A 23397-nucleotide genomic window follows, 5' to 3' on the forward strand; every position below is an offset into this window, starting at 1 on the left:
GAATCACATTGTGCCTGCGGCTCATTGAAATCGTAATTATTTTATATTTTAGTAAAACACATTACTCTGAAAATGTGTTCTTAAAATTCATTCTACCTCAGCCCCCAAGAAAGGTCATTCGCACCAACTGAATGGGTTTTGAAACCTCTTAAACACTTTTAAAACCAAATTCTTTTGGTAATTTACTCTGGGAATGAAATTGTATTTAAAACCAGCTGCAGCAGGACTACTTAGAAGCAAGGGGTAGTCCGGAAAGAAAGGGATCCACACAAGTGAATTGCGACAGCCATGTCAAGAGAAAAAGCAGGAAAGCTGAGGGCAGGTGAGTGATGTTACCTCGATTGGAAGATTCTATATCTGCCAGTATTTCAATGAAGTAGTTCAGGGGCAGGAACTCCACACTGCCCGGCAACTTGTCAATCATAGAACTCCGGGGCTACAAGGGAAACCACGTCTGCTATTAGCGGATTTTCCAAAACAAGCACGAACTTAAAAAAGAGGGCAAAGAACTACAGTTGCTGTCTCTGCCAACACGCTGAAATCCAACAACACTTAGTGGGGCCATGCTCGCTCGCACACTCACCTGTTTCTTATAGTTCAGCAGCAGTGCCCTCACGTGGTTCCGGGAAATAATGTTAGAACTCATAGGATGATCCCAAAGGCGACAGATCTTCTGACCAATAAGCTATTAGGCAAATCGAAAAATATGTAGCGTGGGATTTTTAGGGCACTGAAACTACTCTGTGCAATACCGTAATGATGGACTGTATTGTATTATATGTCTGTCCAGATGCACAAAATGAATAACACCAAAAGCAAACCCTGATGTTAACTATGGACTTAGGGTAATGGTGATGCGTCAGTGCAAGTGCAAGTTCATCAGTGGGAATACAGGGACCACGGTGGTGGGGGATGCTGGTCATAGGGGACGCTCTGCACGTGTGGAGGTAGGGGGCTGGATGGGGACTCTCTGGACCTTGCACTTAATTTTCCTGTGAACTTAAAACTACTCTAAAGAAATTAAGTCAATAACAACAATAAAAGAATGCAAAAATATAGAGAGGAGAATGTAGCTTATACTGTTATCGAGTACACGTACCTTATAGCTACCTATAATTTAAGAAGGATTACTTCCAAGTAGCTAGTTAGTCTACAGGAGAGGCCCTTTATGGTTAATGACCCTTGAAGAAAGGCCCTCTCCTATGAGATGTGCCTCTGAATTTTGAATAAATACTCCCTTAAATTCAACCCCAAGGAGAGTCGTTTATTCACTGATGTTGCCAAATTTTTTTGAAATGGAGTTCATCTGCCACTCTTCAAAACGGGGTACCTGCAAACTCTAAGTGAGGTCTCGACAGGAAGAGGCATGTTCTCGCCTTTGTTTGCCCAGAAAATTTTAATTCCCTAAGAGTTTGAGGCAAAAAAAGGAATGAAAGAAAAAATCAAATGTAGAGACCAAACTAAATGTTCAGAGACTTTCCCCAGAGAGATCTAGTCATGGAAAATATGCTTTGTTTTCTATCCTTGCCTTTGCTTCAGTAAGCTGTGAGGAGGAGAGAGTGTTACAAAGGAAAACGATTAGGTCCAGAAGGCAGCGGACATCCCTTCGTGAGAGGACTGTGCCAGAGATACAAGTGTTCAAGGTATGTAAACAGAGCAGAGAGCTGGCCCTGGGCTCGCAGGGTCATGAAGTTTGCAGAGTCGGAGGCTCTGAAGACCTTGCTGTGGAATTTCATATTTTCATAGTATTTCTGACTCTGAGAGCTAATATCCCCCGTAAAAAACAAGGAGTGCCTGGCTAACCCTTTCTCTCATGTTTCTTGTTCTTCCTTCAACCTGGGAGTGTTTTCCTGCTGTGGTAGAAATGGCAGTGAGAGGAAATGCAGTTCCAGAACCTTCTGACCTCACCTGTATTTAAATTTCTTATCAGTTTAAATGCCAAAAGCACATGTTTCCCCTCTCCCTCCCCTCAGACTCACAGATATAAATATTACTGTGGTTTCCTAAGAGGAGAAAATGGCTAAATGTTTCAGGCAGGCTGTGCCAGGCAGTACAAAGCCAGAGGAACAAGCACCCTGTCGGTGCGGCAGGGGTGGAGAAGGATGGGATGGATTTCTTGGAAAGGACTGAAAAGTGAAGCAGTTCAATTGACTTTAGCCCAAAACAAGTAAATGCTCCCTTTGCAGGAAGAAACTGAAGGAGGTTCATACCAAGGCTTATGGAGAGAATAAAACATAAATCAGGATTACCGGGGGAAGCCGCACAATGATGCTGAATTTTAGCTTTTCATTTTTCTCTGAATTGTCCAGATCTACAAAAAAGTTAGATTGACAAATAAAACAAATCTCCATTTTAATCATCTGAGCAAGCGAATAATACTTCAGTGGTTCATTCTGATAACACACACATCCCCACCCTGGATTCTCAAGCCAATTCCAACAATATCTTGAAAATTTTGGTTTGTGTCTCTCAGTACAAGGGCTGTCTCTTAATGAAGCAGTTCCTATATGGCATGGAGCATGGTTCTGTAATGAGTTGCTGCTCACAAAACAATTTGTGGGAAACAGCAAATACTTGAACACATATTAACAAAACTCATCTCCAAAATACCACAACGAAGAATTTCAGCAAGGGATTACACTAGAGACTTTCAAGTTCAGGTTCCCATGAGCACTGCCTCTCTCCATTTCCCTTGTACTTCAGTCTAAGTCTGAGATGACAGAGTTAATCAGCTGAAAGTAAGCCATTTCACGACATTTTCTTGAGAAGGCTTCGGAGTCTCCTATCCTCAAGTGCCCTCGTGTACAGAGAAGGAATGTAATAGCCGTGTGGGGCATGAGAAGCCCTTTGGGGCCTCTTGAAGGCCTAAGGCACTTTAAATTAGCCCAAAGTCTGGTTACAGGAAATGAACTGTACTCAGCAGGACAAGCTGCCTCATTTGCGGAGTCCACTGCAAAAGGCAAATGAGGATCCCCTTGTTTCAATATTGAGGATTTCAAGATTTAATGTCGAGCATTAAACCGAGCACAGATGGCCCTGCACACAGCAGGGCCCTGTGTGACCACACGGGTGGCACACCACGGAGCCAGCCCTCATGGGGCTCAGAGCAGGGTGGGCTCTGTGGTGAACTCGGAGCCTCTTACCCTTCATGAGCCTCGTGACAGCTGTTTCAGTGAGAAGCAACACTCCATTATCGAAGTAATGCAGCAGGTTATGCAAAGGGAGGCAGTGGACGCCGAGCATCGTATGCAGAGTGTGAAAACCTAGACGAGAGATCGGGAGGGTAAACAGGGTCAGCCAGCATCTCCAGCCTTCTGGAGGGAGAGAACTTAATGACATTAATAAAGCCCTTAGCCCAGTGCCTTGGCACCTAGAGTCTAACACATGCTGCCTGAAGACAGGTCCAAGTCCCCTGCTTCGTGTTATCATGACTAAGGATTGTGCTGAGTAGATATGAGTTCCCAGCAAGCATGTGTGTCCCTTCCTAGGCAAAAGGACAAAAAGAGTCCAAGGCCTGGGTGAGGAAAAACCATTTTACAGCTTAATAGGCTTGCAATTCTGCAGTAAGATGGCAAAAGAGAACAATTAACAGAAGAGCTTCAAACTCCAGGTGCCCAGGCTAGAAGGCTGACACATGGGGACCACCTTGTTGACACAGAAATTTTGAACCAGTAGGGGACAGTCTGTATGCCCGACCTCTGTGTATGCCCTGAAGAAGGGCTCTTGAGGTCTGCTTGAACTAAATTTAAAAAAAAAAAAAAATTTTAAATAGTATGGTCAGAGAGCAAATCTATAGGAATTCAACAGAGAAGGCAATTCTCCACAAACCCAAGTCTCATGGGGAGGGCTACTCAAATGCTCAGAAATGGAGTGTTCTGAACACAGTATTAATAATAAGCAATAAAAATGACATCCATGGGAGAAGAAGATACCAGTCTAGGAGAGAATCAGAAAAGCCACCGTGGAAAAGAGAGCACACATAAGGGGAGCTTGGAAGGGTAAATGCAATTCCTGGTCATGGAAATGAGGCCAGAGAATATATAAAGAGGAGACAGTAGAAAGAGTCACCTGCATGAGCAGACCTGGACCAGAGTCCTGCTGTGTTGCTTACTAACTACAGGTAAGTAGCCTTTGTGAGACTCCATTTCTTCCTCTCTGGAATGGAGCCACTAGTACACATTTCCCACATGGCTGCCTGGAGAACTAACACAAGGTCTATGAAGAGCCTGGCATGTGAGAGAACAACAATGACCAGTAACAAACTCATCCCGAGGACTTCCATCTATGCACCGGCCAACTCAATCCTCATTCAACACCAAGAGGTGGGAACCACTCAATTCCCATTTTATCAATGGGGAAACCAGGATTCACAGGAGCTAAGAAAGTTGCCTAGGATCGTATCATTAGTAAGTTGCAGAGCTATATTTGAATGCAGGTTATGGGACTTTAGCCAACACTCTTACCCATGACAACTTCCTGCCCCAAGAACTGGTAGCTGGATCAATGGGGCAAGATGAACAGAGGCTGAAAGCTGCGAAAGTATGGGGCATGTTCAGAAAGTACTGAAAGACCCAGCGAGATGGAATCAAGTGTATGAGAGGAATGGTAGGAGGTAAGGTTGGAAATTATTTAACAAATCCCTTCCAGACACTCAACAAGGAGCTGGGTGTACAATAATGAAAAAAACAGATCCCAAAGCTGCTCCCATCCACCTTCCAGTTTGATGGAAAGACAATCAAATAATCACAGAAATACATATTATTAAAAATGTGACCCATTTGGGGTGGCTGGGTGGCTCAGTCAGCTAAGCATCTGACTCCTGGTTTTGGCTCAGGTCATGATCTCAGGTTTGTGGGATCAAGCCCCATCTCAGGTTCCAGGCTCACCGGAAAGTCTGTTTGAGATTCTCTCTCTCTCTCTCAACCCCTCCCCCAGCTCATGTGCGCATGCCTGCCCTCTCTCCCTCCGTCTCTCAAAATAAATAAAATCTTTTTTAAAAAATGGCCAGTTCCTATGAAGGCAAAAGCATAGAGTGCTCTGAGCACACATGACAGGGATTGAATGCTGAATGACAGCAAGGAATTTCTTATTTAGTAGACTTTGGGGAGGGACACTGAAGGTTTCTGAGCAAGATGGAAAAAGGATTTGAGTTTTACTCTCAGAATATTAAAATGGCAACAAACAAAGAATGGACTGGGTACCAGTACCAGTACCAACAGTTCGCTACGGGAGGTACGTGAGACGTACGTGCTGGGAGGTCAGTGTGTGAACCTGCACCAGAGGTAACAAGGGCACGGATGGTGAAGGAGGAAGGAAGGGCTCAGAAGTGCGTGGCAACACGTCCACACTCAGAAACAGATGGGGCATGGGTAGGGAAAACAAAGGATCACAGCCTCATCTTAGGAGCTGACATGACAAAGAAGTGATGCCCGAAGAGCAGGAACTTGAATTCAGAGAAGTCATGGAGTGTTCTCTCCCTGAGCACATGAATCATGAGCAGTGAGGGACTGAGTCCTAAGTCCTGGCCACATCAAGGGTCAGATAAAGTGCAGACTCTGCCCACAAGCAGATGTTAAGGGGCTGACAAGATGACTCTGCTGGCTTCCCTGAATCAAAAAAACAAAAAATGGATTTTACTCACTCATCAACAACATGAGATTTTTCAAATGGATTTGGACATTCTTCCCAAGATGAAAAAAAGTTATGAAATTCATTCTGAAGAAGTTTACTGAAGGTTCCTATAGATTTCCTGGACTCGAGATTCCTCCTTCAGCCTGCATCCATGTCCTGAAGATCCCTGATGACCCTTCCTCCTCGGTCCCTGGGGCACAGCCCCACATCCAACAGTCCACTCTTGGCTTCCTCTGCGTGTCAGCTCTGGGCAACAGAGCAAATTGACTAAAAGTAGGCATCAGTTCCAAAACAGACCTTTTCCAGCCAAATCTAGTCCTCATCCTCCAGAGCCCCTGGCCTCCAATAGCCAGTGAGGGAAACACAGGTCCCATTTAAACTACAAATGCTCCAGCTCCGAACCATGACTCCCTGTCATGGTCCTCCAACCCTTTATTCTTTAACCAATTGGGTTACAAGTTTCCAACACTTGGAACTCAGTTCTCACTAGCCCAGCAGGCTTGGAAAGCAAGCATACATACACAAGTACACGAGCAAAGACCCTGTATTTACCCACACATGTGCACACCCACGTGACCCAGGGTCACTTTCCATGTCACATGAGGAAAACCAACATTTAAGAGAAAAGGAGAGAGATACTTGACTCATGGAAACAAACCATTAAGTCTATTCATAATAATTCTCAATCACTATGGATAACATTTTTCCACGTTTTCCCTCCTTACACATCCCTGGGAAGGAGTGTGATGCTCCGTAGAAAGTAAAGTTTTACCATCTCCCGGGTGTAAAATTGCCCCCAGTAAGTCACTTCATTTATTTACAGATTTGGCTTGAGTATCCATGGTGAACAAATCTGAAAGTGTCAGTCTAATCCTCTACCAAACTCTTTTGTGTTAATGACAAATAATTAATGGTTGAAGCCAGAAAGTCTTACTATAGTTTTCATGAAATCCTTCACTCTTCCTAGAGGCCAACTTGAATTTCCTATTCTATTGGGATAATTAAAAGTCATCAATTCTCCTTGTGAATGGTCACTGTCAGAATCTGATAAAATCAAAAGAAACTCCTTGAAACTCCACTACCAGTGCATCTTATAAGATAAGGTATATGGACAGAGAAAGCATGCAGGGCTCCAAACTGAGTTGGACGTATCACAAATGCAGACAAGTAGAGACGAGCTATGGGATTTCTGGGCCCAGAAATAGTCAATGTTTCGGCACCAACTATTTCAAATGGAATATAAAATTCAAGAGGCAGCACAGAACAGTCGTTAAAAGCACAGATTTTGGAGCCAGACTTCCTGGATTTGAAAACTGGTTCTGTTACTTAATCACCATGTAACTTTCAGGCAAGTTATGTAACTTTCTGTGCCTCAGTTTCACCATCTATAAAATGGGAATAATATTAAGTGGAACCATATGAAAGTGCCTTTTTTTTTTTTTTTGGTCAAAAACTGGTTGGGTATTGACAATTTAATGTGGTTCAATTTAAGCTCCTATCATTTAGGACTGTTAGGAAAATTGAATGTGTTTATTTATGTAAAGTACTTATTGGTACAAAATGGGAACCGTCCACCTATTGGCTTAAAACCAATGAGTAAAGGAATGAATTACTGATATATGATGTGATTGCTGCATATGAATAAATAAATTAAACTGGCTGAAAAACATTATATAGACACAGCTATCATAAAGCTTAACACTCACCAGAACATATATGTAATGAACACACGGCAGATAGGAGCTTATTTCTTTCTTATAATGAATACATGTTCCCAATTAGACATCTGTTAATTTTTGTAACTGCTCTAATTTCTAGCATGGCGCATGGAATGTAATTAAAAAAAAATCAACAAATGGTTGTTTATTGAGTGAACAAATGACCGATTAAATGCATGACCACGTACACACATGCCAAGGGTGTTTTGAGGCCTGACTTGGTCCTGTTTCAAAATCTCAAGGGCGATCTTTAGCTTCCAAGCATTTTCTGACACCCAGCCAGACCCACTTCCTTCTGAGTGTTAACTTTCTCAATCAGATAAACTAAGCCTGAAGACATCAGAGAAAGATCTTACATCAGCTCTGCTGATTCAAAGTGTCCTACCGAGTGCGTGGGGACCAGCTCCAGTTCCCTCAAGTCAGTGATGAGCCACAGTAGAATTTAACAAGTGGGGGAGATCTGGTCTGCAGAGACCAACCAACATCAGGCCCTTCTCTCACAGTGACCCCAGACACACAAGTTCTCAGACACAGAAGGTCTCATCCTTAAATGCGTAAGGTGCCAAAGTCCAATGACCACGTGAAGAAGAAAGAACAAATGTATTACAACAAAGGACAAAAGAGCCAAGACTTACCAGGAGGCAGAGGTAAAAACAAAGTCCTAGTAGCTTCCAGAATCCTGGTCATGAGGTGAAAGACTGTAAATTCAGCAGCACTGGCCCGCCTGCCGCTGGGTAAAACAAAAGAGCAGCCATGAGCCGAGGGCTTCATCCCTAAATCTCCACTGGTCTGAGCAGTGGCTCTGAGTACCACAGAGAGACGGACTTCCCGCTAGGCCCTGTTGAAAGCCTCATGCCTAGAATCTAACCAGACAGCAGGCACATAAACAATCAGTTGCTTTAACTCCAATTCCCCTTCCTGGAAGTCCTGAGCTCACACACCCCTCGGTCCTCATCAACCATATCCCCGGGAAAGAGGGTGGGTGAAGCCACAGGGCCATTCCTTTAAATGCTGAGTGCAGAACCAAGACAGACAGAATCAGGGCTGCTGACAAGTGCTTTCAATTGTTAGGTTCCAAAAAAGCTTTGCCAAAACAGGTAGCAATTAGAGTTGTCTTTACACACCTCGATCAGAGAGAGGGGGAAATGCATACCAGTGGAGAAGCTGGGGGTGAAGATGGTGTTTCCTCCAGCTGGTTTCCAGGATTTGGCAAATGAGATCCAGCTGGAAGATAAAGACAGTCTCTTACCCTTCGTCCATACCCTCGGGGTCCCCACAGGGAGCCCTCCGCAGGCCTGACAGGCATGTTCAGGGAGCTGGCGTTTAGCCTCGGCCAAAACACAGAACCAGCCTTTCTGCAGTCAGTGCTGAGGCACTGGAATCCAAAATGGAAAGAGTGAAAATGTGCACCAGAGTCTAACAGAGCCCCTTCTGTCTATGCAGGCGGTGCCCCTGCTGAGCTTCCCCAGCCCTGGGTAACAGGCCCTCTGCCCTCCGTGAAGGTCAAGCACAACTGGATTTACTCTAGGCCTGTTACATAACAAAGGCCAACAGCTGACAGTGAGAAGAACGGAGACACAGAGCAGGACAGAGGCTCTGAGCGATGACTGTGGAGGATGACAGACCTCAAGTCGAGGTCAGACCTTTGACTAGTCTGTCAGCAACAGAACAGTCTCCAAGGGGGCTGTTGCCTGCCCTGAACCCCATGCCCTGCCTGAGCAGGCTAAGGACAGGGCACCAACCAGAAAGGATCTCCAAATGGGCACAGATAAAAACAGTATATTCTCAATGACACAGATTCTCAGTGTCTCTTTGGCTGAAGTCGGGTAAGATGACTTGGAAGCAATGCAGTCCGGGTCTGCAGCAACTTCCTCCATTCATTTCAGAAAGCCCCACCGGCCACCCTGCTAAGGGGACTGCGAGACACGGCTGTTTGCTGCTGGGAAGGAGCAGGCAGGTTTGGCTGCCGTCCGTGACTGTCGAGTCAGAAAGTAAAGGGTACTGAGTTTTCTAAGGCTACATCTCTTCTGCTTCTGGTCCTACTGGTTCCAGCGGTTGTTAACACAGACTATGTTAAAATTTCTGTGTGATTAGGTACACAGAAGAATGCTGCTTGAACATAAACCCTTAATACTATGGAAGGTGAAATTTAAGGTCAACAGAAAGATGATAGGTAGACATGTTAAATAGTTTGGCTATCAAAGGACAAAGAAGCAAGTTAATTCCAGCATGGGGAAGAGCAAAGCCACATTCATAAACTGAGCTCCTCGATACCCTGTTTGAAGCGAGTATAATAAACCACTCTCATAACCAAGTCCTCCTTGGTTTTTGTTGTTGTTGTTGTTCTTTTTTCCCTTTTCTCAATCTATAGCATACCAAATATACCAGTGTGAGGACAGAAAATCTGCAAAAGTCTAATCGGAAAAATATCCTGAACCACAAACCGGGAGCTACATACTGGGGGACTGGGGGTGGCAGGAAAGAGAAAAAGCAAAACCAACCAGTTTTGAAACGTAGTCCAGAACCATCTGTTCAATTTTCTTCTTTTCTACACCCTGTAGGTGTCTCAAAAGATGGTCTTTTAGCTCAGACACCATCTGAAAACAGGACATGGATTAGATAAGTCACAACCTACCCACTCACACCTGCTACTGGTTGAAACTAGATCCAATCATTAACACTCTTTACCAACACAAAAAATCCTGGACCAGAAGATCCCACTGGCGGAAATGCACAACCCACAGTGTTACTTTAATGGGCATAAATCAGGGATATGACAAGTCACCCAGAGCCTAGCGAGCAGCCAAGAGTCAGATTCCCAGCTGTGATGAGAATTCTCCAAAGAAGCTGAGGGAAGCCACTAACTTAGACATCAAGGGCTCTGGGATCTACGAAAGAGTTGAAGTCTACTGGTCCCAGACCTGGAGAACTTACAGAAACAACTGCAAGCATGGAGTGACTGTGTTGATGCGGGGTGGGGGTGGGGGGCTGTGGGGTGTTGGGGAGGTGTAGTGGGGAGTGACATGCTTTGGGGCATTTGGAAGGACAGAGGCAGGAGTAAAAACGAAATGCATCAGGCACCTCCCTCTATACTTTCAGCACAGCCCCCTGACATGCAAAAGTAATGAAATTATTGATTCTATCACCTCTAAACAGACTTGTATATCTACTCTATTCTCATCTTTCTTGGAGCTCACCAATCAGTGCAGTGTAGCATCCCAGCTCTCCCATTCTTTTGCTCTTATGTCTCCTTCTCCTTTTTTTCCCTCTCTTTTGCCTAAATGTTCTTCTCAGCCAGAGGTCCTCCTCATTAGAGATCTTTGCACCAATAAACACCATGAGAATTGTACAATTAACATCATACGTGCACATATCTGCTATGTTAGCAGATTTACATATCTGCTATATGTATACATACATATATGAGACCCTGAGCAAAACTTAGCCCATGGCATTCTGGGCCATTTGTTAATTAACTAGGCTTAAAATTTTTAAATTTTTAAAAAAGATTATTGCATGCTTTTTTGTGCTTTTCCATGTCATTTTTCCATGACAACCATAAAAATGAAAGTTTAAATCACCCATAATCCTATCATCTGTGTTAACATTTTGGACTTTTTATTTTCCTTTTCTCCAGTGTGTATACTCATTCCAATGTTTTCTAATTTGCCCTTTATTTCATGTAAGAGTTTATGTCATTGAATATTCTTTACCATGCTGGTTGTAATGGCTGCACAGTATTCAATTTTATGAAACAACTAGAATTGAACTATTTATTCTCCTCTTAAACATATGGGATACTTCTTATACTATTGTGAATACCACTAAAAAAAATCCCTTATACATGATTTGTTTGCCATAACCCCAATTATTTTCTTAAGCTAAATTCCTAGAAATGGAACTTGTTGGGTCATGTACTAAAGGTTTGAGACAATTCGCAGTGGATATGCTAATGGGTAATACTGGTTTCCAACTGCATTGTATAAGGCTGCCCAATTCCCCATATGCTGAACTTTGCTAGTGCGATTTTTAAACTTTGACAATTGCATAGGCAAGCACACACACATATTAATTTTTTATATTAGATTCCTTAATCTATCTGGTATTTCTGCTGGCTTATGGTATAAGGTGGTGGTATTTGGGATAGGAGGACTCTAATTGTCTTTTCCAGATAGGCAGCCATTGATAGACTAAAAAGTATTTCTTTCCAGTGATTTTTAAATGCCTAATTCTATCCTACACTAAAAATTCAAATTTAAACTAGAGTCTCCTGTCTATTTTGTACAAGCACCATATTGTTTCAATTATTGTAGATCAATAACACACTTAGCTATCTGGTAGTGTCAGTTCTACTCCTTTTTGTCAAGTGAGTCACCTGGTCAACTGTCAGAGTTTTGGGTTATAATTTTATTAAACCTAGATGCTAAGGATTCGGAAATGGAATAATGTTTTTCATTAACTTTTCTAACTGGTTAATCCTAATAAAAAAAGAAAATATATTTAGAATCACCAGCTTATTAACTTGTTCCTTAGTATTTTCCATTTCCCCTGGTGATTATTTTGTTTGTTGCATTAGACAATCATAGCATCTTCTTTTACTTTTGTTTCTTATTGCACTGTATGGAATTTCCAGAACAATGAAAATTTTTAGTGAAAATAGCAAGAATCCATAATTTCTTTCTTTGTTTTTTGAGAGAGAGAGAGAGAGCCTGGATGGGGCCGGGGTGCGGGAGAGGGAGAAAGAGAATATTAAGTAGGCTCCATGCACAGCACAGAGCCTGACAGGGAGCTCAATCCCATGACCCAAGCCGAAATCGAGAGTTGGACACTCAACCAACTATGCCACCCAGGCATCCCACTTCTTTCTGATATTAATAGGAATGACCCCAACATTTGATTTAAAATATGTCAGCTATCAATATTAGGATATTTTTTGTCTTATTGATTTGGTATATTCCAGAAGTAGAATTTTACTTTTATCAGTTTTTAGCACCTATAGAGATGATCTTTTTTTACCCCTCTTTGACCTAGTGATATGATGAACTACATTAATACATTGACTAATGATAAGCCTTCTTTAAAAAAAAAAAAAAAAAAGGCCACTTGGCCATGTTATATTTTTCAAATGGACCACTGGAAAATATTTTAATTGAGCTTATGGTATCTATGTTCATAACTGAAAGTAAAAGTCATTGTTAGATTTTTGGTTTTAGGGTTATGCTAGCCTTTTAAAATGATTGAGAAACTTCCCATCTTTTTTCAAAAATAATTTACATAGCGTGGGTATGATCTGATCCTTATAAGTTTGAAAGAACTAACTCATTAAATAATTTGGTGCCTTTTTGGAAGATTATCTCTTCCTTTTTCTTTTTTTAAGAGAGAGAGAGTGAGTGCATGCATGTGGGAGTCAGAAGAGGGAGGGGGAGAGAGACTCTTAAGCAGGCTTTGTGCTCAGTGTGGAGCTCAACACGGGGCTTAACCTCAGGACACTGAGAACGTGACGTGAACCCAAATCAAGAGTTGGACACTTAACCGACTGAGCCACCCAGACGCCCCTGGAGATAATCTCTGACAATTTTTTTCAAATTATTTTAGGGTTATTGTGTTGTTAAGGATTTTTATTTCTTCTTGGCTCAAGTTTGGTATTTCTATTTATCAAGGAAACTTTAACTAGAATTTTCAAATGTGTAAATATGCATTTACACATGTTTTTCTCACATTTGAAAACCTTCCATAGTTAAGGTAATAGATTATCCCATTCCTAAGCCTGCACAGGATTAAAGATATTTTATTAGACTTTCCAGATGTCTCTTTAATCGGTTTAAAAAAAAATAGATTTTGGATTTATTTACCAATTCTGCTCTTCCATTCATTTATTTTGATTTCTCTGTCTTTGGTCTTCCTAGTAGTAGGACTTCCTGAGAAAGGATACTTTATTCTGTTGTATTTTAAACCCCAAATACAAATGCCACGGCGACATTGTTCTTTCCTTTTTTTAAACACTCAGTGCTGTACATTTCCTTATAATGTTTTGTAATTATATATTTTGGGCGGTGACTGATTTATGTATGTCTCCCCCACTACACTAAATTCTAAAAGAGCAGAAATCATATCTGTGTTGTCTACCACTGAGCACACAGGGCCTACAGTGGCTGGTAACAGCTAATGGGTTAAAAGAATGAGTGAAAAATAAGGTCACCACGAGAAGCATAGTCTAGCCCTTTCCCTTTTCTTGGATCCTGTGGTTTCTCAGCACCCGAAAGGCCCACAGAAAACTTACCAACCCCATCAGCAGCCTCTGGTGGTTGTCTTCCTCCTGGAAGAGAGGTGTTAATCTTGGCTCTGAAATTAAACAAAATAATAGTCAAGAAGGGTGGTTTTTGGGAAATCGACTAGAAGAGAAATCAGCCTGGGTTTCCCTTCTCTGAGTTATTGGGAACACAGACCATTTTGCTGATAGGATGAAATTTTTCATGAAATGCGCCACCTATTCCTCCAAGCTGAACTTGTCACCCAAGTGATACAGAGACAGCTCTACTCCCAAAGACTAGGAAAGAAAGAAAGAAAACAAGGAACACATTGCCCGACACCAAGAGGCTCTGGCTTTGACTTCAATGTGAAAACTCACTGCTGTCTAAAGACCTCTGCTTCACTGGAGTGAGAGACACGTGGGCCGTTTCTTAACACCAAGGGGGCCGTAAACTCAGAGACGGGGACTTGGTGAAAAGGATCGCATGACTGCTTTCCTCGTGACCCTCTATGGTTTAGTGACTGTGGGAGTCATTGAACTGAGGGGACCTGTCAATTACTGAAGCAAATAATACGAATTGACACAAGTGATCTGACTAAAAGAGTAACCAGCTCAAGATGGAGAAGTGACACGGAAGGTTCAACGGGATGGCATTTCCTCTGCCGTGATTTGCACTATACCAGCAGCCTGGAGGGGCAGACAACACAGTCTTGTGGCAAGATGTGCCTAACACTCCTCTAACTGCACCTTCGTGCCCTGCTCCTCCTCTCCTGGGGCAACTGAGGCACGCACCTGTCAAGAGAGCAGAACTGCCCCAGTCAGTGGGCTGATGACCCTGTGTGGGACGGCATAGGGGCCTCTTGTCCCCTCGGGATAAATCCGACCTGGAGCCCAAATGAGCTTTTTGATTCAGATGAAGCAATTCAAAACTTGATGCCAGCCGCCCTGAGTTTCACCCAGACTGTCCTGTTTCTTTTAGTGATGACATTCTTCCTAGGACACTAGGGCAAGCCAAGCACATAAGAGGAAGGGACAAGTTCCCAAAGTGCTCGCAGAGAGAATGGTTACAGGATGTAAACAGGCGGAAAGTACAGGAGTAGGAGCTCTAACGGGGGCAGAGGAGTGACAGACACCACAAAAACCTTGACAACCGGCAACATTTCCCGCATGGCAAAATTCCTGGCCAGGCAAGAAGGATGAGCCTGAACCAGGCACCTTCACGTCCCCACTGCTGGGCAGGACTCCTGCCAGCTGCTGCTGCCTGGTGCTAGTGGGAGAACCCCTGGCTTTGGGCATGGATGGCCTGGTAACACAGCAGAGGCTGGTTCCCTCCCAGCTGCTCCCTAAGCAAAGGCCCTGTCACCCTGGGCTGGATCACAAGTTCACTGTCATGGTTCACATGACCTGTGTGCACAGCTGCAGGATGTCCCACAATGCACTGTATAAAATCGTTTCCGTTAGGGTCACCCAGCATACACCTAAACATCCAAGCCTATAGAACATAAGTGGGATATAAAAATAATAGCTTTTTAAATGGAGGCTGGCCTTTAGGAGACATGAAAGTGTTCCAGAGACAAAACCACAAAAAAGCTTGTACCTGGATACATTTAGCATTCTCGTCCCTCAGTTTTACCTTGTAGGGTGTTTAATCAAGACTTACCTCAGCTGTCACTCCTGGAAAGACTTTTGTGAGCTCGCTCTGTTCCCCAACCATCCCCACTCCTGATCCAATGCCTCCCCCCACCCACAGTGGTTCTAGAACACCCATCGCCATCAGCATTTCTTCCTCACACATCAATGACAAAGCAGCCCTCAGGTATCTCGTGCACCAAGTGCTGTACGAGGTGCTATAAACATTACCCCATTTACTCTTGTTTTTCCTCTCACCCTGTCCTGAAAAAGTTAATGCAGGAAGCGAATACATGGCTTGCCCAAGAGCACACTGTTAGCATGTGGCTGGCCTGGAACTGTAGCCAAGTTCTGTCTGGCTCCAGGCCTATGCTCTTCCTCTATAACCACACAGCTTACCCAGAGACTCCTATCTTTGGACTCCTATGACCTAGCCCAGGGAGTGCCCAAATGTTACCCAAAATCAAAGATCCCTGTGTGATCAGACAGCTGAAAAGCTGGAAGGAAAGCAACCCTAAGCCAGAGGAACTCCCGAAGTACATCGTGTGGGTACAGCCACAGGGCATGGTAATTAGATCAAGGTTCTGAAGAAAAATAATGAAAACCAGACGCCAACACTCAGGGACTCTTCCAGCAAAAGCACATTCAGCAGCTGTCCCGAAAGGTCCTGATGCCAAGACAGACATGGAAGGAGCTGGGTGGTCACTCTAACAGGAAGATATTAAAGGGGTGCTGCCTTAATTACACAACTGAGCGTGATTTCCTTGCCAACCCACACCGGTAGGAAAGACAGGATTACAAACCAAACACTGACAGAAATCAAATAATGAGGACTTTATTACACTTCTCTTCTTACCCAAATTCCTTGCTTCTAGGTTAGAAATCACCCTACAAAGAAATTAGCCAACGTTATTCACATAGGAAGATTAAAAAAAAAAAAAGCCACAATACCCCACAAAGATATCCTCCATAAAACCATCGCAGAAACTGTTCTCAGGCGGCTGAAAACCTCAAACACTTTAATCAACTTGGCAAAAGCCACATTAGGCGATTATAAAATCTCAAAACCCTTTAGCGCAAACGATGACAATAATTTAGAACAATTGCAGCTCTTGGTTATTGGAAATAATGGGAACAAAAAATAGAACAGGGTTGGAACGGGCCTATTCTTGTAGCACTCCAAGATGACTCATCTATCCAGAAAATGGGCTTTCAAAATAAGAGCCCGCTCAGCAGCCCACTAACACTTTTTAAATGAACCTACTGTCTCTATCCCCCTAAAGTGCTCACTTAGTAAGGGCCTTCTCTACTACTTGTCGTTTATAATTATCTATCTTCAGGATGCCAGTCTGTAAGGTTTAATATACAATTTTATTATACAATTTAACATACAATTTTCCCACTAGAAACTCTAGCACCAAACTCAAGATAGGACCCCGGGTGGCTGCATTCATTAAGCTCACAGCATCGTTTTGTTGAGGACACTCAACAAAAGGAAGCTCCTTCCACGAAAGTTCTCCAAAAAAGTACTCGCAAAAGATACGCATCTTCTAGGTACACTAATCCCTAATTTTACTTACTTCATTGCATTTTCACGAATATTCCTCATGTACGCCATGGACCTTCTTCTTCCGGTTTTCTAGAAGGGAGAACATGTCAGAGGTGTGGAAGGTTGAAGTTTTGTGGGTGCCATTTTTCACACCAAGGACATAGTGCAACATAGCGCAAGAATTTCGGAAAAAAGAAATATACTTTCCAAGCAATCAAAATACCTATGTTCTTAAAAATGAGTTAAAAAAGCACCTTATTCTGAAATTATTATAGATGTGTTGGAAGTTGTAAATCAACTAGACAGTGTTGTGTTATATACAATGACACTGCAACTACATGAGGTTCTAGAGAGATCTCATGTACACTTCAGCCAGTCTCCCCCCATGTTTATATCTGATATAAAGGACTATAGTACACTATCAAAATCAGGAGGCAGATATTGCTAGAATGAGTGTATAGTCCTATGTCAATTCACCATGGACGCACATTCACATGCCGCAGTCAAGATACAGAACAGTTCCATCCCCCCACAGATCTCCCTTGGGCCGCCCGTTTTGCAGTCAGTCCCAGCCACTTTTCTTTCAACTAAACCTAACCCTCAGCAGCCATAAATTTTTGGAACACCTAGGTTTTTTTTAAATCAATTTTTAACTATACAAGTAATGCAAGAACACAGGTAAGACCGAGCTATTAATCTCACTTCCACGATGAGCATGCTGCGTGTGTCCCTTAACCTCTGCGCACTTGGTTTTCCTCCTCAAGAGAAGACAGATCAGAAAAGCACCGTGGTCTTGCAACAATGCAAAAAGGGCCTGGCTGTTGGGGAAAGTGCAGCAAACTGTAGCCAGCCTTGGGACTAAAGGGCATCCCCTCATCGGATGCTATACTTTTGCTTCTTGCTTTATTCTCCTGCATCCACACAAACCTCTTCTGAGATCAGGCTATGCCATTCTTTCTGGACCATGCTGTTGTCATACAGCAGGCGTGGCTTGGAGTACTTCACGTATTCTAGGTTGGAGTTCAGTTTTTCCCAGTAGCCCTTAAAGCTGTGCACCTGCAGGAGACAAAAAGCACTGGTGAGCTTGAGAAGCAGGGCCTGGGCCCCGACCAACCAGCAAGGACCATCCGAGCCTTTCGGAAAGCCAGGCTTGCTTACTTCCTCAGCTCTTAGAGGGCAGTGTTTCTGACTGAATTCTTCCCACGAAAGAATTCCTGCAGGAATTCTAAGATTTTATTTATTTACCAGAGAGAGAGATCACAGGTAGCCAGAGAGGCCGGCAGAGAGAGAGGGGGAAGCAGGCTCCCCGCTGAGCAGAGAGCCAGAAGCGGGGCTCCATCTCAGGACCCTGAGATCATGACCTGAGTCAAAGGCAGAGGCCTAACCCACTGAGCCACCCAGGCGCCCCCTCCTGCAGGAATTCTAAAATAGTAAGACTTAAAGTGCCTTGCTTTCCCCCATTTCCTTTTCTGCCCCTTTTATAGAGAGCCACTGCTCCCATCCCCAAACTAGTATGAGTTGCCTGCGTTCAGGCTAAGTTGGGAAGCCTGTATTAAACACACCAGATCGTTTCCTCTCCAGACACCCACTTTGCTGACTTAGGTTGTGTTAACAATGATGTATTCAGAGAATGTTCATAAGACGTATAGCACAGGGAAGAGGCTTACTTTCCTGCTAAGCTTATCTACTTCCAAAAGAGGTCTTTCAAAACCTAGGCGTCAGAAAGGTGGGGTGAACTAGTTTCACATTTGGCTGTCAAATACTCCAAAACAGAATTTGCTGGCAACCTATTTAGGTCTTTGACATATTGCTGTAATTGAAGCAATAATGTATCCATTATATGCATTTTTAAATATAATGCAATACTAACACGTTTTTAATGTTGAAGGATGTATTGACACAAAATGTTTTTTAATTTTTTAAGATTTATTTATTTAAGACAAAGAATGCATGAGTGGGCAGAGGGACAGAGGGAAGAGAGAGAGACAACCTTGAGCAGACTCCCCACTGAGCGTGAAGCCCGATGAGGAGCTTCATCCCACGACCCTGAGATCATTACCTGAGCTGAAACCAAGAGCCAGAAGTTTAACCAATGAGCCACCCAGGTGACCCTGTTTTTAAATTTTTAAATTTTAAATTTAAGTACAATGAACATATAATGCTAGATTATTTTCAGGAGTACAATATCATGATTCAAGAATTCTATACACTAGTCAGTACAATATCATGATTCAAGAATACTATACACTACTCACTACGCTCACCACAGTAAGTGTAGTCACCATCTGTCACCAAATATTATTGCAATCTTACTGACTAGATTCCCTCTGCTGTACTGTTCCTCTCTAAGACTTATAACTAGGGTTTGTACATCTTTATCCCCTTTATCTATTTCACCTATCTCCCCCACCCCCATCACCCTCTGGCAACCACTAGTTAGGCCTCTGTAATTAAGAGTCTGGTTTTACGTCTTTTTAAAATTTATTTGTTTAACTTTTACATGTAAGTGAAATCATATGATATTTGCCTTTCTCTGACTTATTTCACTTAGCATTATACCTATAGGTCTATTCATGTTGCTGCAAATGGCAAGCTCTTATTCCTTTTTTACGAGTAATATTCCACTGTATACATATACCAATTCTCTATCCATTCATCTATGGATGGACATTTGGGCTGCTTCCATATCTTGGCTATTGTAAATAATGCTGCAATAAACATAGGGGTGCGTATATCTTTTCAAATTAGCATTTTCATTTTGAGTAAATACCCAGTAGTAGCATTATTGGATCATATGGTAATTCTAGTTTTAATTTTTTGAGGAACCTCCATACTGTTTTCTACAGTGGTTGCACCAGTTTGCATTCTCACCAACAGAGCATGAAGGCTCCTTTTTCTCTACATCCTCACCAACACTTGTTATTTCTTGACTTTTTGATTCTAGCCACTCTGAACAGGAGTGAGGTGAAATCTCATTGTGGTTTTGATTTGCATTTCCCTCATGATTAGTAATGTTGAGCATCTTGTAGCCCATCTGTATGTCTTCTTCAGAGAAATGTCTGCTCAGGTCCTCTGCCCATTTTTTAATTGGATTATTTGTTTATTGGGTGTTAATTATATAAGTTATTTGTATATTTTGGATATTAACTTCTTAGTGGATATATTATTTGCAAATAACTTCTCTCATTCAATGGGTTGCCTTTTCATTTTGTTAATGGTTTCCTTTGCTGTGCAAAAGCTTATTTTGATGTAGGCCCAGTAGTTTATTTTTACTTTTATTTCCCTTGCCTAAGAAGACATTATCTAGAAAAATGTTTCTATGGCTGATATCAAAGGATATACTAACACACACTGTTTCCTTAAATCAATGAAGATAGATTTATGATACACTTCCTTGCCAAAATACACGTGTTTGTAAAAGATTTGACTAGGACCAAAATGCAATATGTAGCCAGAAAACAAAGTGAGCTAATGCTTAGTGTGGTAACAGCCTTGGCTATATTGCAAGTAAAAAAGAGAGAATTTTAGTAAAATACGCCTCAAACAAGAAAAATGCCCTTATATTAAATAATAGCACACTATCCACACTTTTACTGAAAGGGCAGTCACTATTGGTTCAAAATGAATTTTGGAGTATTGGTAAATTATATAATAATATTTACTTGGTGTTTAGAAGCCTGAAAGGCCCATCCAGCCAACATCCCTTCTCAGAGAGACAAGAAAAACTACATCCAAGGGCACCCAGATGGCTCAGTTGTTTAAGCAACTGCCTTCAGCTCAGGTCATGATCCTGGAGTCCTGGGATGGAGTCCCACATCGGGCTCCCAGCTCCACAGGGAGTCTGCTTCTCCCTCTGACCTTCTCCTCGTTCATGCTCTCTCTCACACTGTCTTTCTCTCAAATAAATAAATAAAATGTTAAAAAAAAAAAAAGAAAGAAAGAAAGAAAGAAAAACTATGTCCAAGAAAAGGTCATTTCTAGGGGAAACTGGAACCCCGGTGTCACATCACACTCCCAGATAAACCCACCTCACTCACCTTTTCTTCCCCTTTCAACTTATTTACAATTAGTGTGCCCTTATCTACCCTTTAGTCTTCCTTCTATTGAAAAAAATAATAATGAAAGCAAATTCTGCCAACATTTGGCTATAGTTAGTCCCTGACAGGAAGTCACTGCAGCTTTCTTGCATTGTACTCCTGGGTTCCAGCACACTAGTGCCAAGGCCCCACAAATAACTGGTGTTGTAGTGACACCTAGTGGTTGGTCAAGATACTAGCTCTGCCCACTTTTGCTGCAGCAGCCCCACCCTGTGGTCCCGGCGATGTCTGAGGAACACGGAAGCCCTCCCACTCGTCTGAGGATCTCCTCCCCTCACACACACACTGTAGCTCCTAAAAAATCTCTCCCAAGGATCTCAAGATCCTTCCCCTTCCACCATTAAAATAATCCCTTTTCTTAGCTGAAAACAGTTAAAACAAGTCCATGGATGGGCTACAAATGGGCTTAGGAATCCAATGACAGTATGCAGAACAGAGTGAGTTGTGGGAGCACATCTCTGGGGACAAGGCCTACAGCTTGCCCCAGATGTTCAAAGGGATCCATAACCTACAATAGTTCAAAACCCCTGAGTTAGAAGGCAAAGGAATGGAGTTTTAAAAATAAACAAGCAAAACCCACTTAGATTTAAATTAGAAACACTGTTCAGCAAAGTCCCGGAAATACTTTACTATAAACCTGTAGGTCTTTCAAGAAGGTCACCGGGCTGGATGTTACAACATAGATGAAAATAATTAGTGGCATATGTCACCACATGGTATCTATGAGGTAAGTGATATAATTATTTTTAAGGTTTTATTTACTTATTTGACACAGAGAGAGAGAGAGAGAGAGAGCACAAGCAGGAGTGGTAGGCAGACGGTGAAGCAGGCTCCCCACTGAGCAAGAAGCCAGATGAGGGGCTTGATCCCAGGACCCTGGGATCATGACCTGAGCCAAAGGCAGATGCTTAACCGACTGAGCCACCCAGGCAGCCCAATAAGTGATAGGATTTTTTAAGTTATGAAAATCTCAGAGATCACTGTATATTGGAAGGTCTATTTGGAAGCCTGAGTAATAGATAAGACCCAGAGTTTGAAAATGGATTTGAGTAAGTGAAAGACAAGGAGAAGACGTTCCGGAGGGGATACTCTGGGGAGTGAGCAAAGACTGAGAGACAAGAATGTGCACTCTGGGTTTAGATCAGAGACAGAGCATTAGAGAAAGCAACCAACAGCACTTCATGCTCTGTGGTGAAGATCTCTGTCTCTAGCCTGTGACTCCCGACTTCAGCTAATACGGGGCTGGCACCCCCCAGATACTAAACTGCAGCGGGGTGCAACCTGAGCTTCCTGAGTTTTCAAAGTTCCCGGGGCACCCCCAGGGCTCAGCCAGGGCAGAGAACACTGCTTGAGCCCACCCAGGTCATCACTGTCTCCCACCCACCCTCACGTGTCTTCCTTGCCTTCGTGCCTCTGGCTTACAGGCTGATGAAGAACCAGCTGCCTGAGAATGGGTGATTGTGTTGTTGATTAATAGGAGATGGGGTTAAAGAGGAGGTTAGAGCCAATCCAGGATGGATGGCAAATGTCAAGGTAACACCCGACTGCTTATTCACCCAGAGAATTAAAGAAGCTCCGAGATCGAATTGTAGATGCTTGAACACAGAATGGGGGGAAGAGGGAGCGGAAGCATTACAATCACATCCGAACAGTCCACCTGGGAGCACAAAAAACACTCCTGTATCGTCAGTTAGTACTTACGGAACTCGTGAACTGAACACTGGGCTCATCGGGGACAACGGCATCGACATAAAGTAAGAGCCCAAGAAGCACACTGCAGTCTACTTCAGGAGAGCGCATAAGCCTTAAAATATTTTATAAGAAAATACTCATGAATGTAGCTACTTCTGGGAGATGCTGGTGTAAGAAGCCATCAGACTCTCAAGGGAGCCCCAGAAGTGTTTTCCTGCACAAGGAGGAGTTTTATTTTTATTTTTTTTTAAAGATTTTTTATTTATTTATTTGACAGAGAGAGAGATCACAAGTAGACGGAGAGGCAGGCAGAGAGAGAGAGAGAGAGGGAAGCAGGCTTCTTGCTGAGCAGAGAGCCCGATGTGGGACTCGATCCCAGGACCCTGAGATCATGACCTGAGCCGAAGGCAGCGGCTTAACCCACTGAGCCACCCAGGCGCCCTACAAGGAGGAGTTTTAAAGTTTGATTTTGAAAGAAGGGAAATTATCCCAAGTCTCTTCTTGAACAATTGGGTTGCCGTGACTCTTGATGTCGGGGTAGTGAGTTCAAGCCCCATGTTTCAAGATTTAAGTAATCTCCGTGTGGAGATTACTTTAAAAAAAAAAAAAAAGAATCTCATTTTGCCTCTTAGGAGGACAGGAAATATTTACTGAATGAAACCCATCAAAACTATTAATTGAACAGAAGGACCAGAGGGTTATATATTAAGGGATTGTTCCCCATCTTTGATTTCGGTTGCTAGTTGATTTTAGGAGATAAAAAATATCTGCCTTTCATTTCTAAAAAGCCCTCTGGCCTTGGTCCTACATCTGATTAACCCTCAACTTCTT

General features: G+C 42.9%; 1 protein-coding gene across 4 annotated transcripts in view; it reads right to left on the minus strand.

Annotated features, from left to right (window-relative positions):
• The window catches only part of GSAP (gamma-secretase activating protein), an 85587-nt gene that overhangs the window by 2008 nt on the left and 60182 nt on the right, over nt 1-23397 (minus strand). For 2 of the 4 annotated variants that reach the window (XM_047694652.1, XM_047694649.1), the window contains 11 exons: nt 17705-17833; nt 16809-16867; nt 16085-16116; nt 13630-13691; nt 9851-9946; nt 8503-8573; nt 7985-8079; nt 3144-3263; nt 2250-2311; nt 584-685; nt 337-436 (listed from right to left, as the gene is read on the minus strand). In XM_047694652.1, the coding sequence (XP_047550608.1) occupies nt 337-436; nt 584-685; nt 2250-2311; nt 3144-3263; nt 7985-8079; nt 8503-8573; nt 9851-9946; nt 13630-13691; nt 16085-16116; nt 16809-16867; nt 17705-17833 (928 nt within the window). Of the gene's footprint in view, nt 1-336; nt 437-583; nt 686-2249; nt 2312-3143; nt 3264-7984; nt 8080-8502; nt 8574-9850; nt 9947-13629; nt 13692-16084; nt 16117-16808; nt 16868-17704; nt 17834-23397 lie in introns of those variants that run through there. The other 2 variants (XM_047694650.1, XR_007121452.1) reach the window with 2 other exon arrangements.

This window comes from Lutra lutra, chromosome 11 (assembly GCF_902655055.1).
Source record: "Lutra lutra chromosome 11, mLutLut1.2, whole genome shotgun sequence".
In the NCBI taxonomy this organism is placed as follows: Eukaryota; Metazoa; Chordata; class Mammalia; order Carnivora; family Mustelidae; genus Lutra; species Lutra lutra.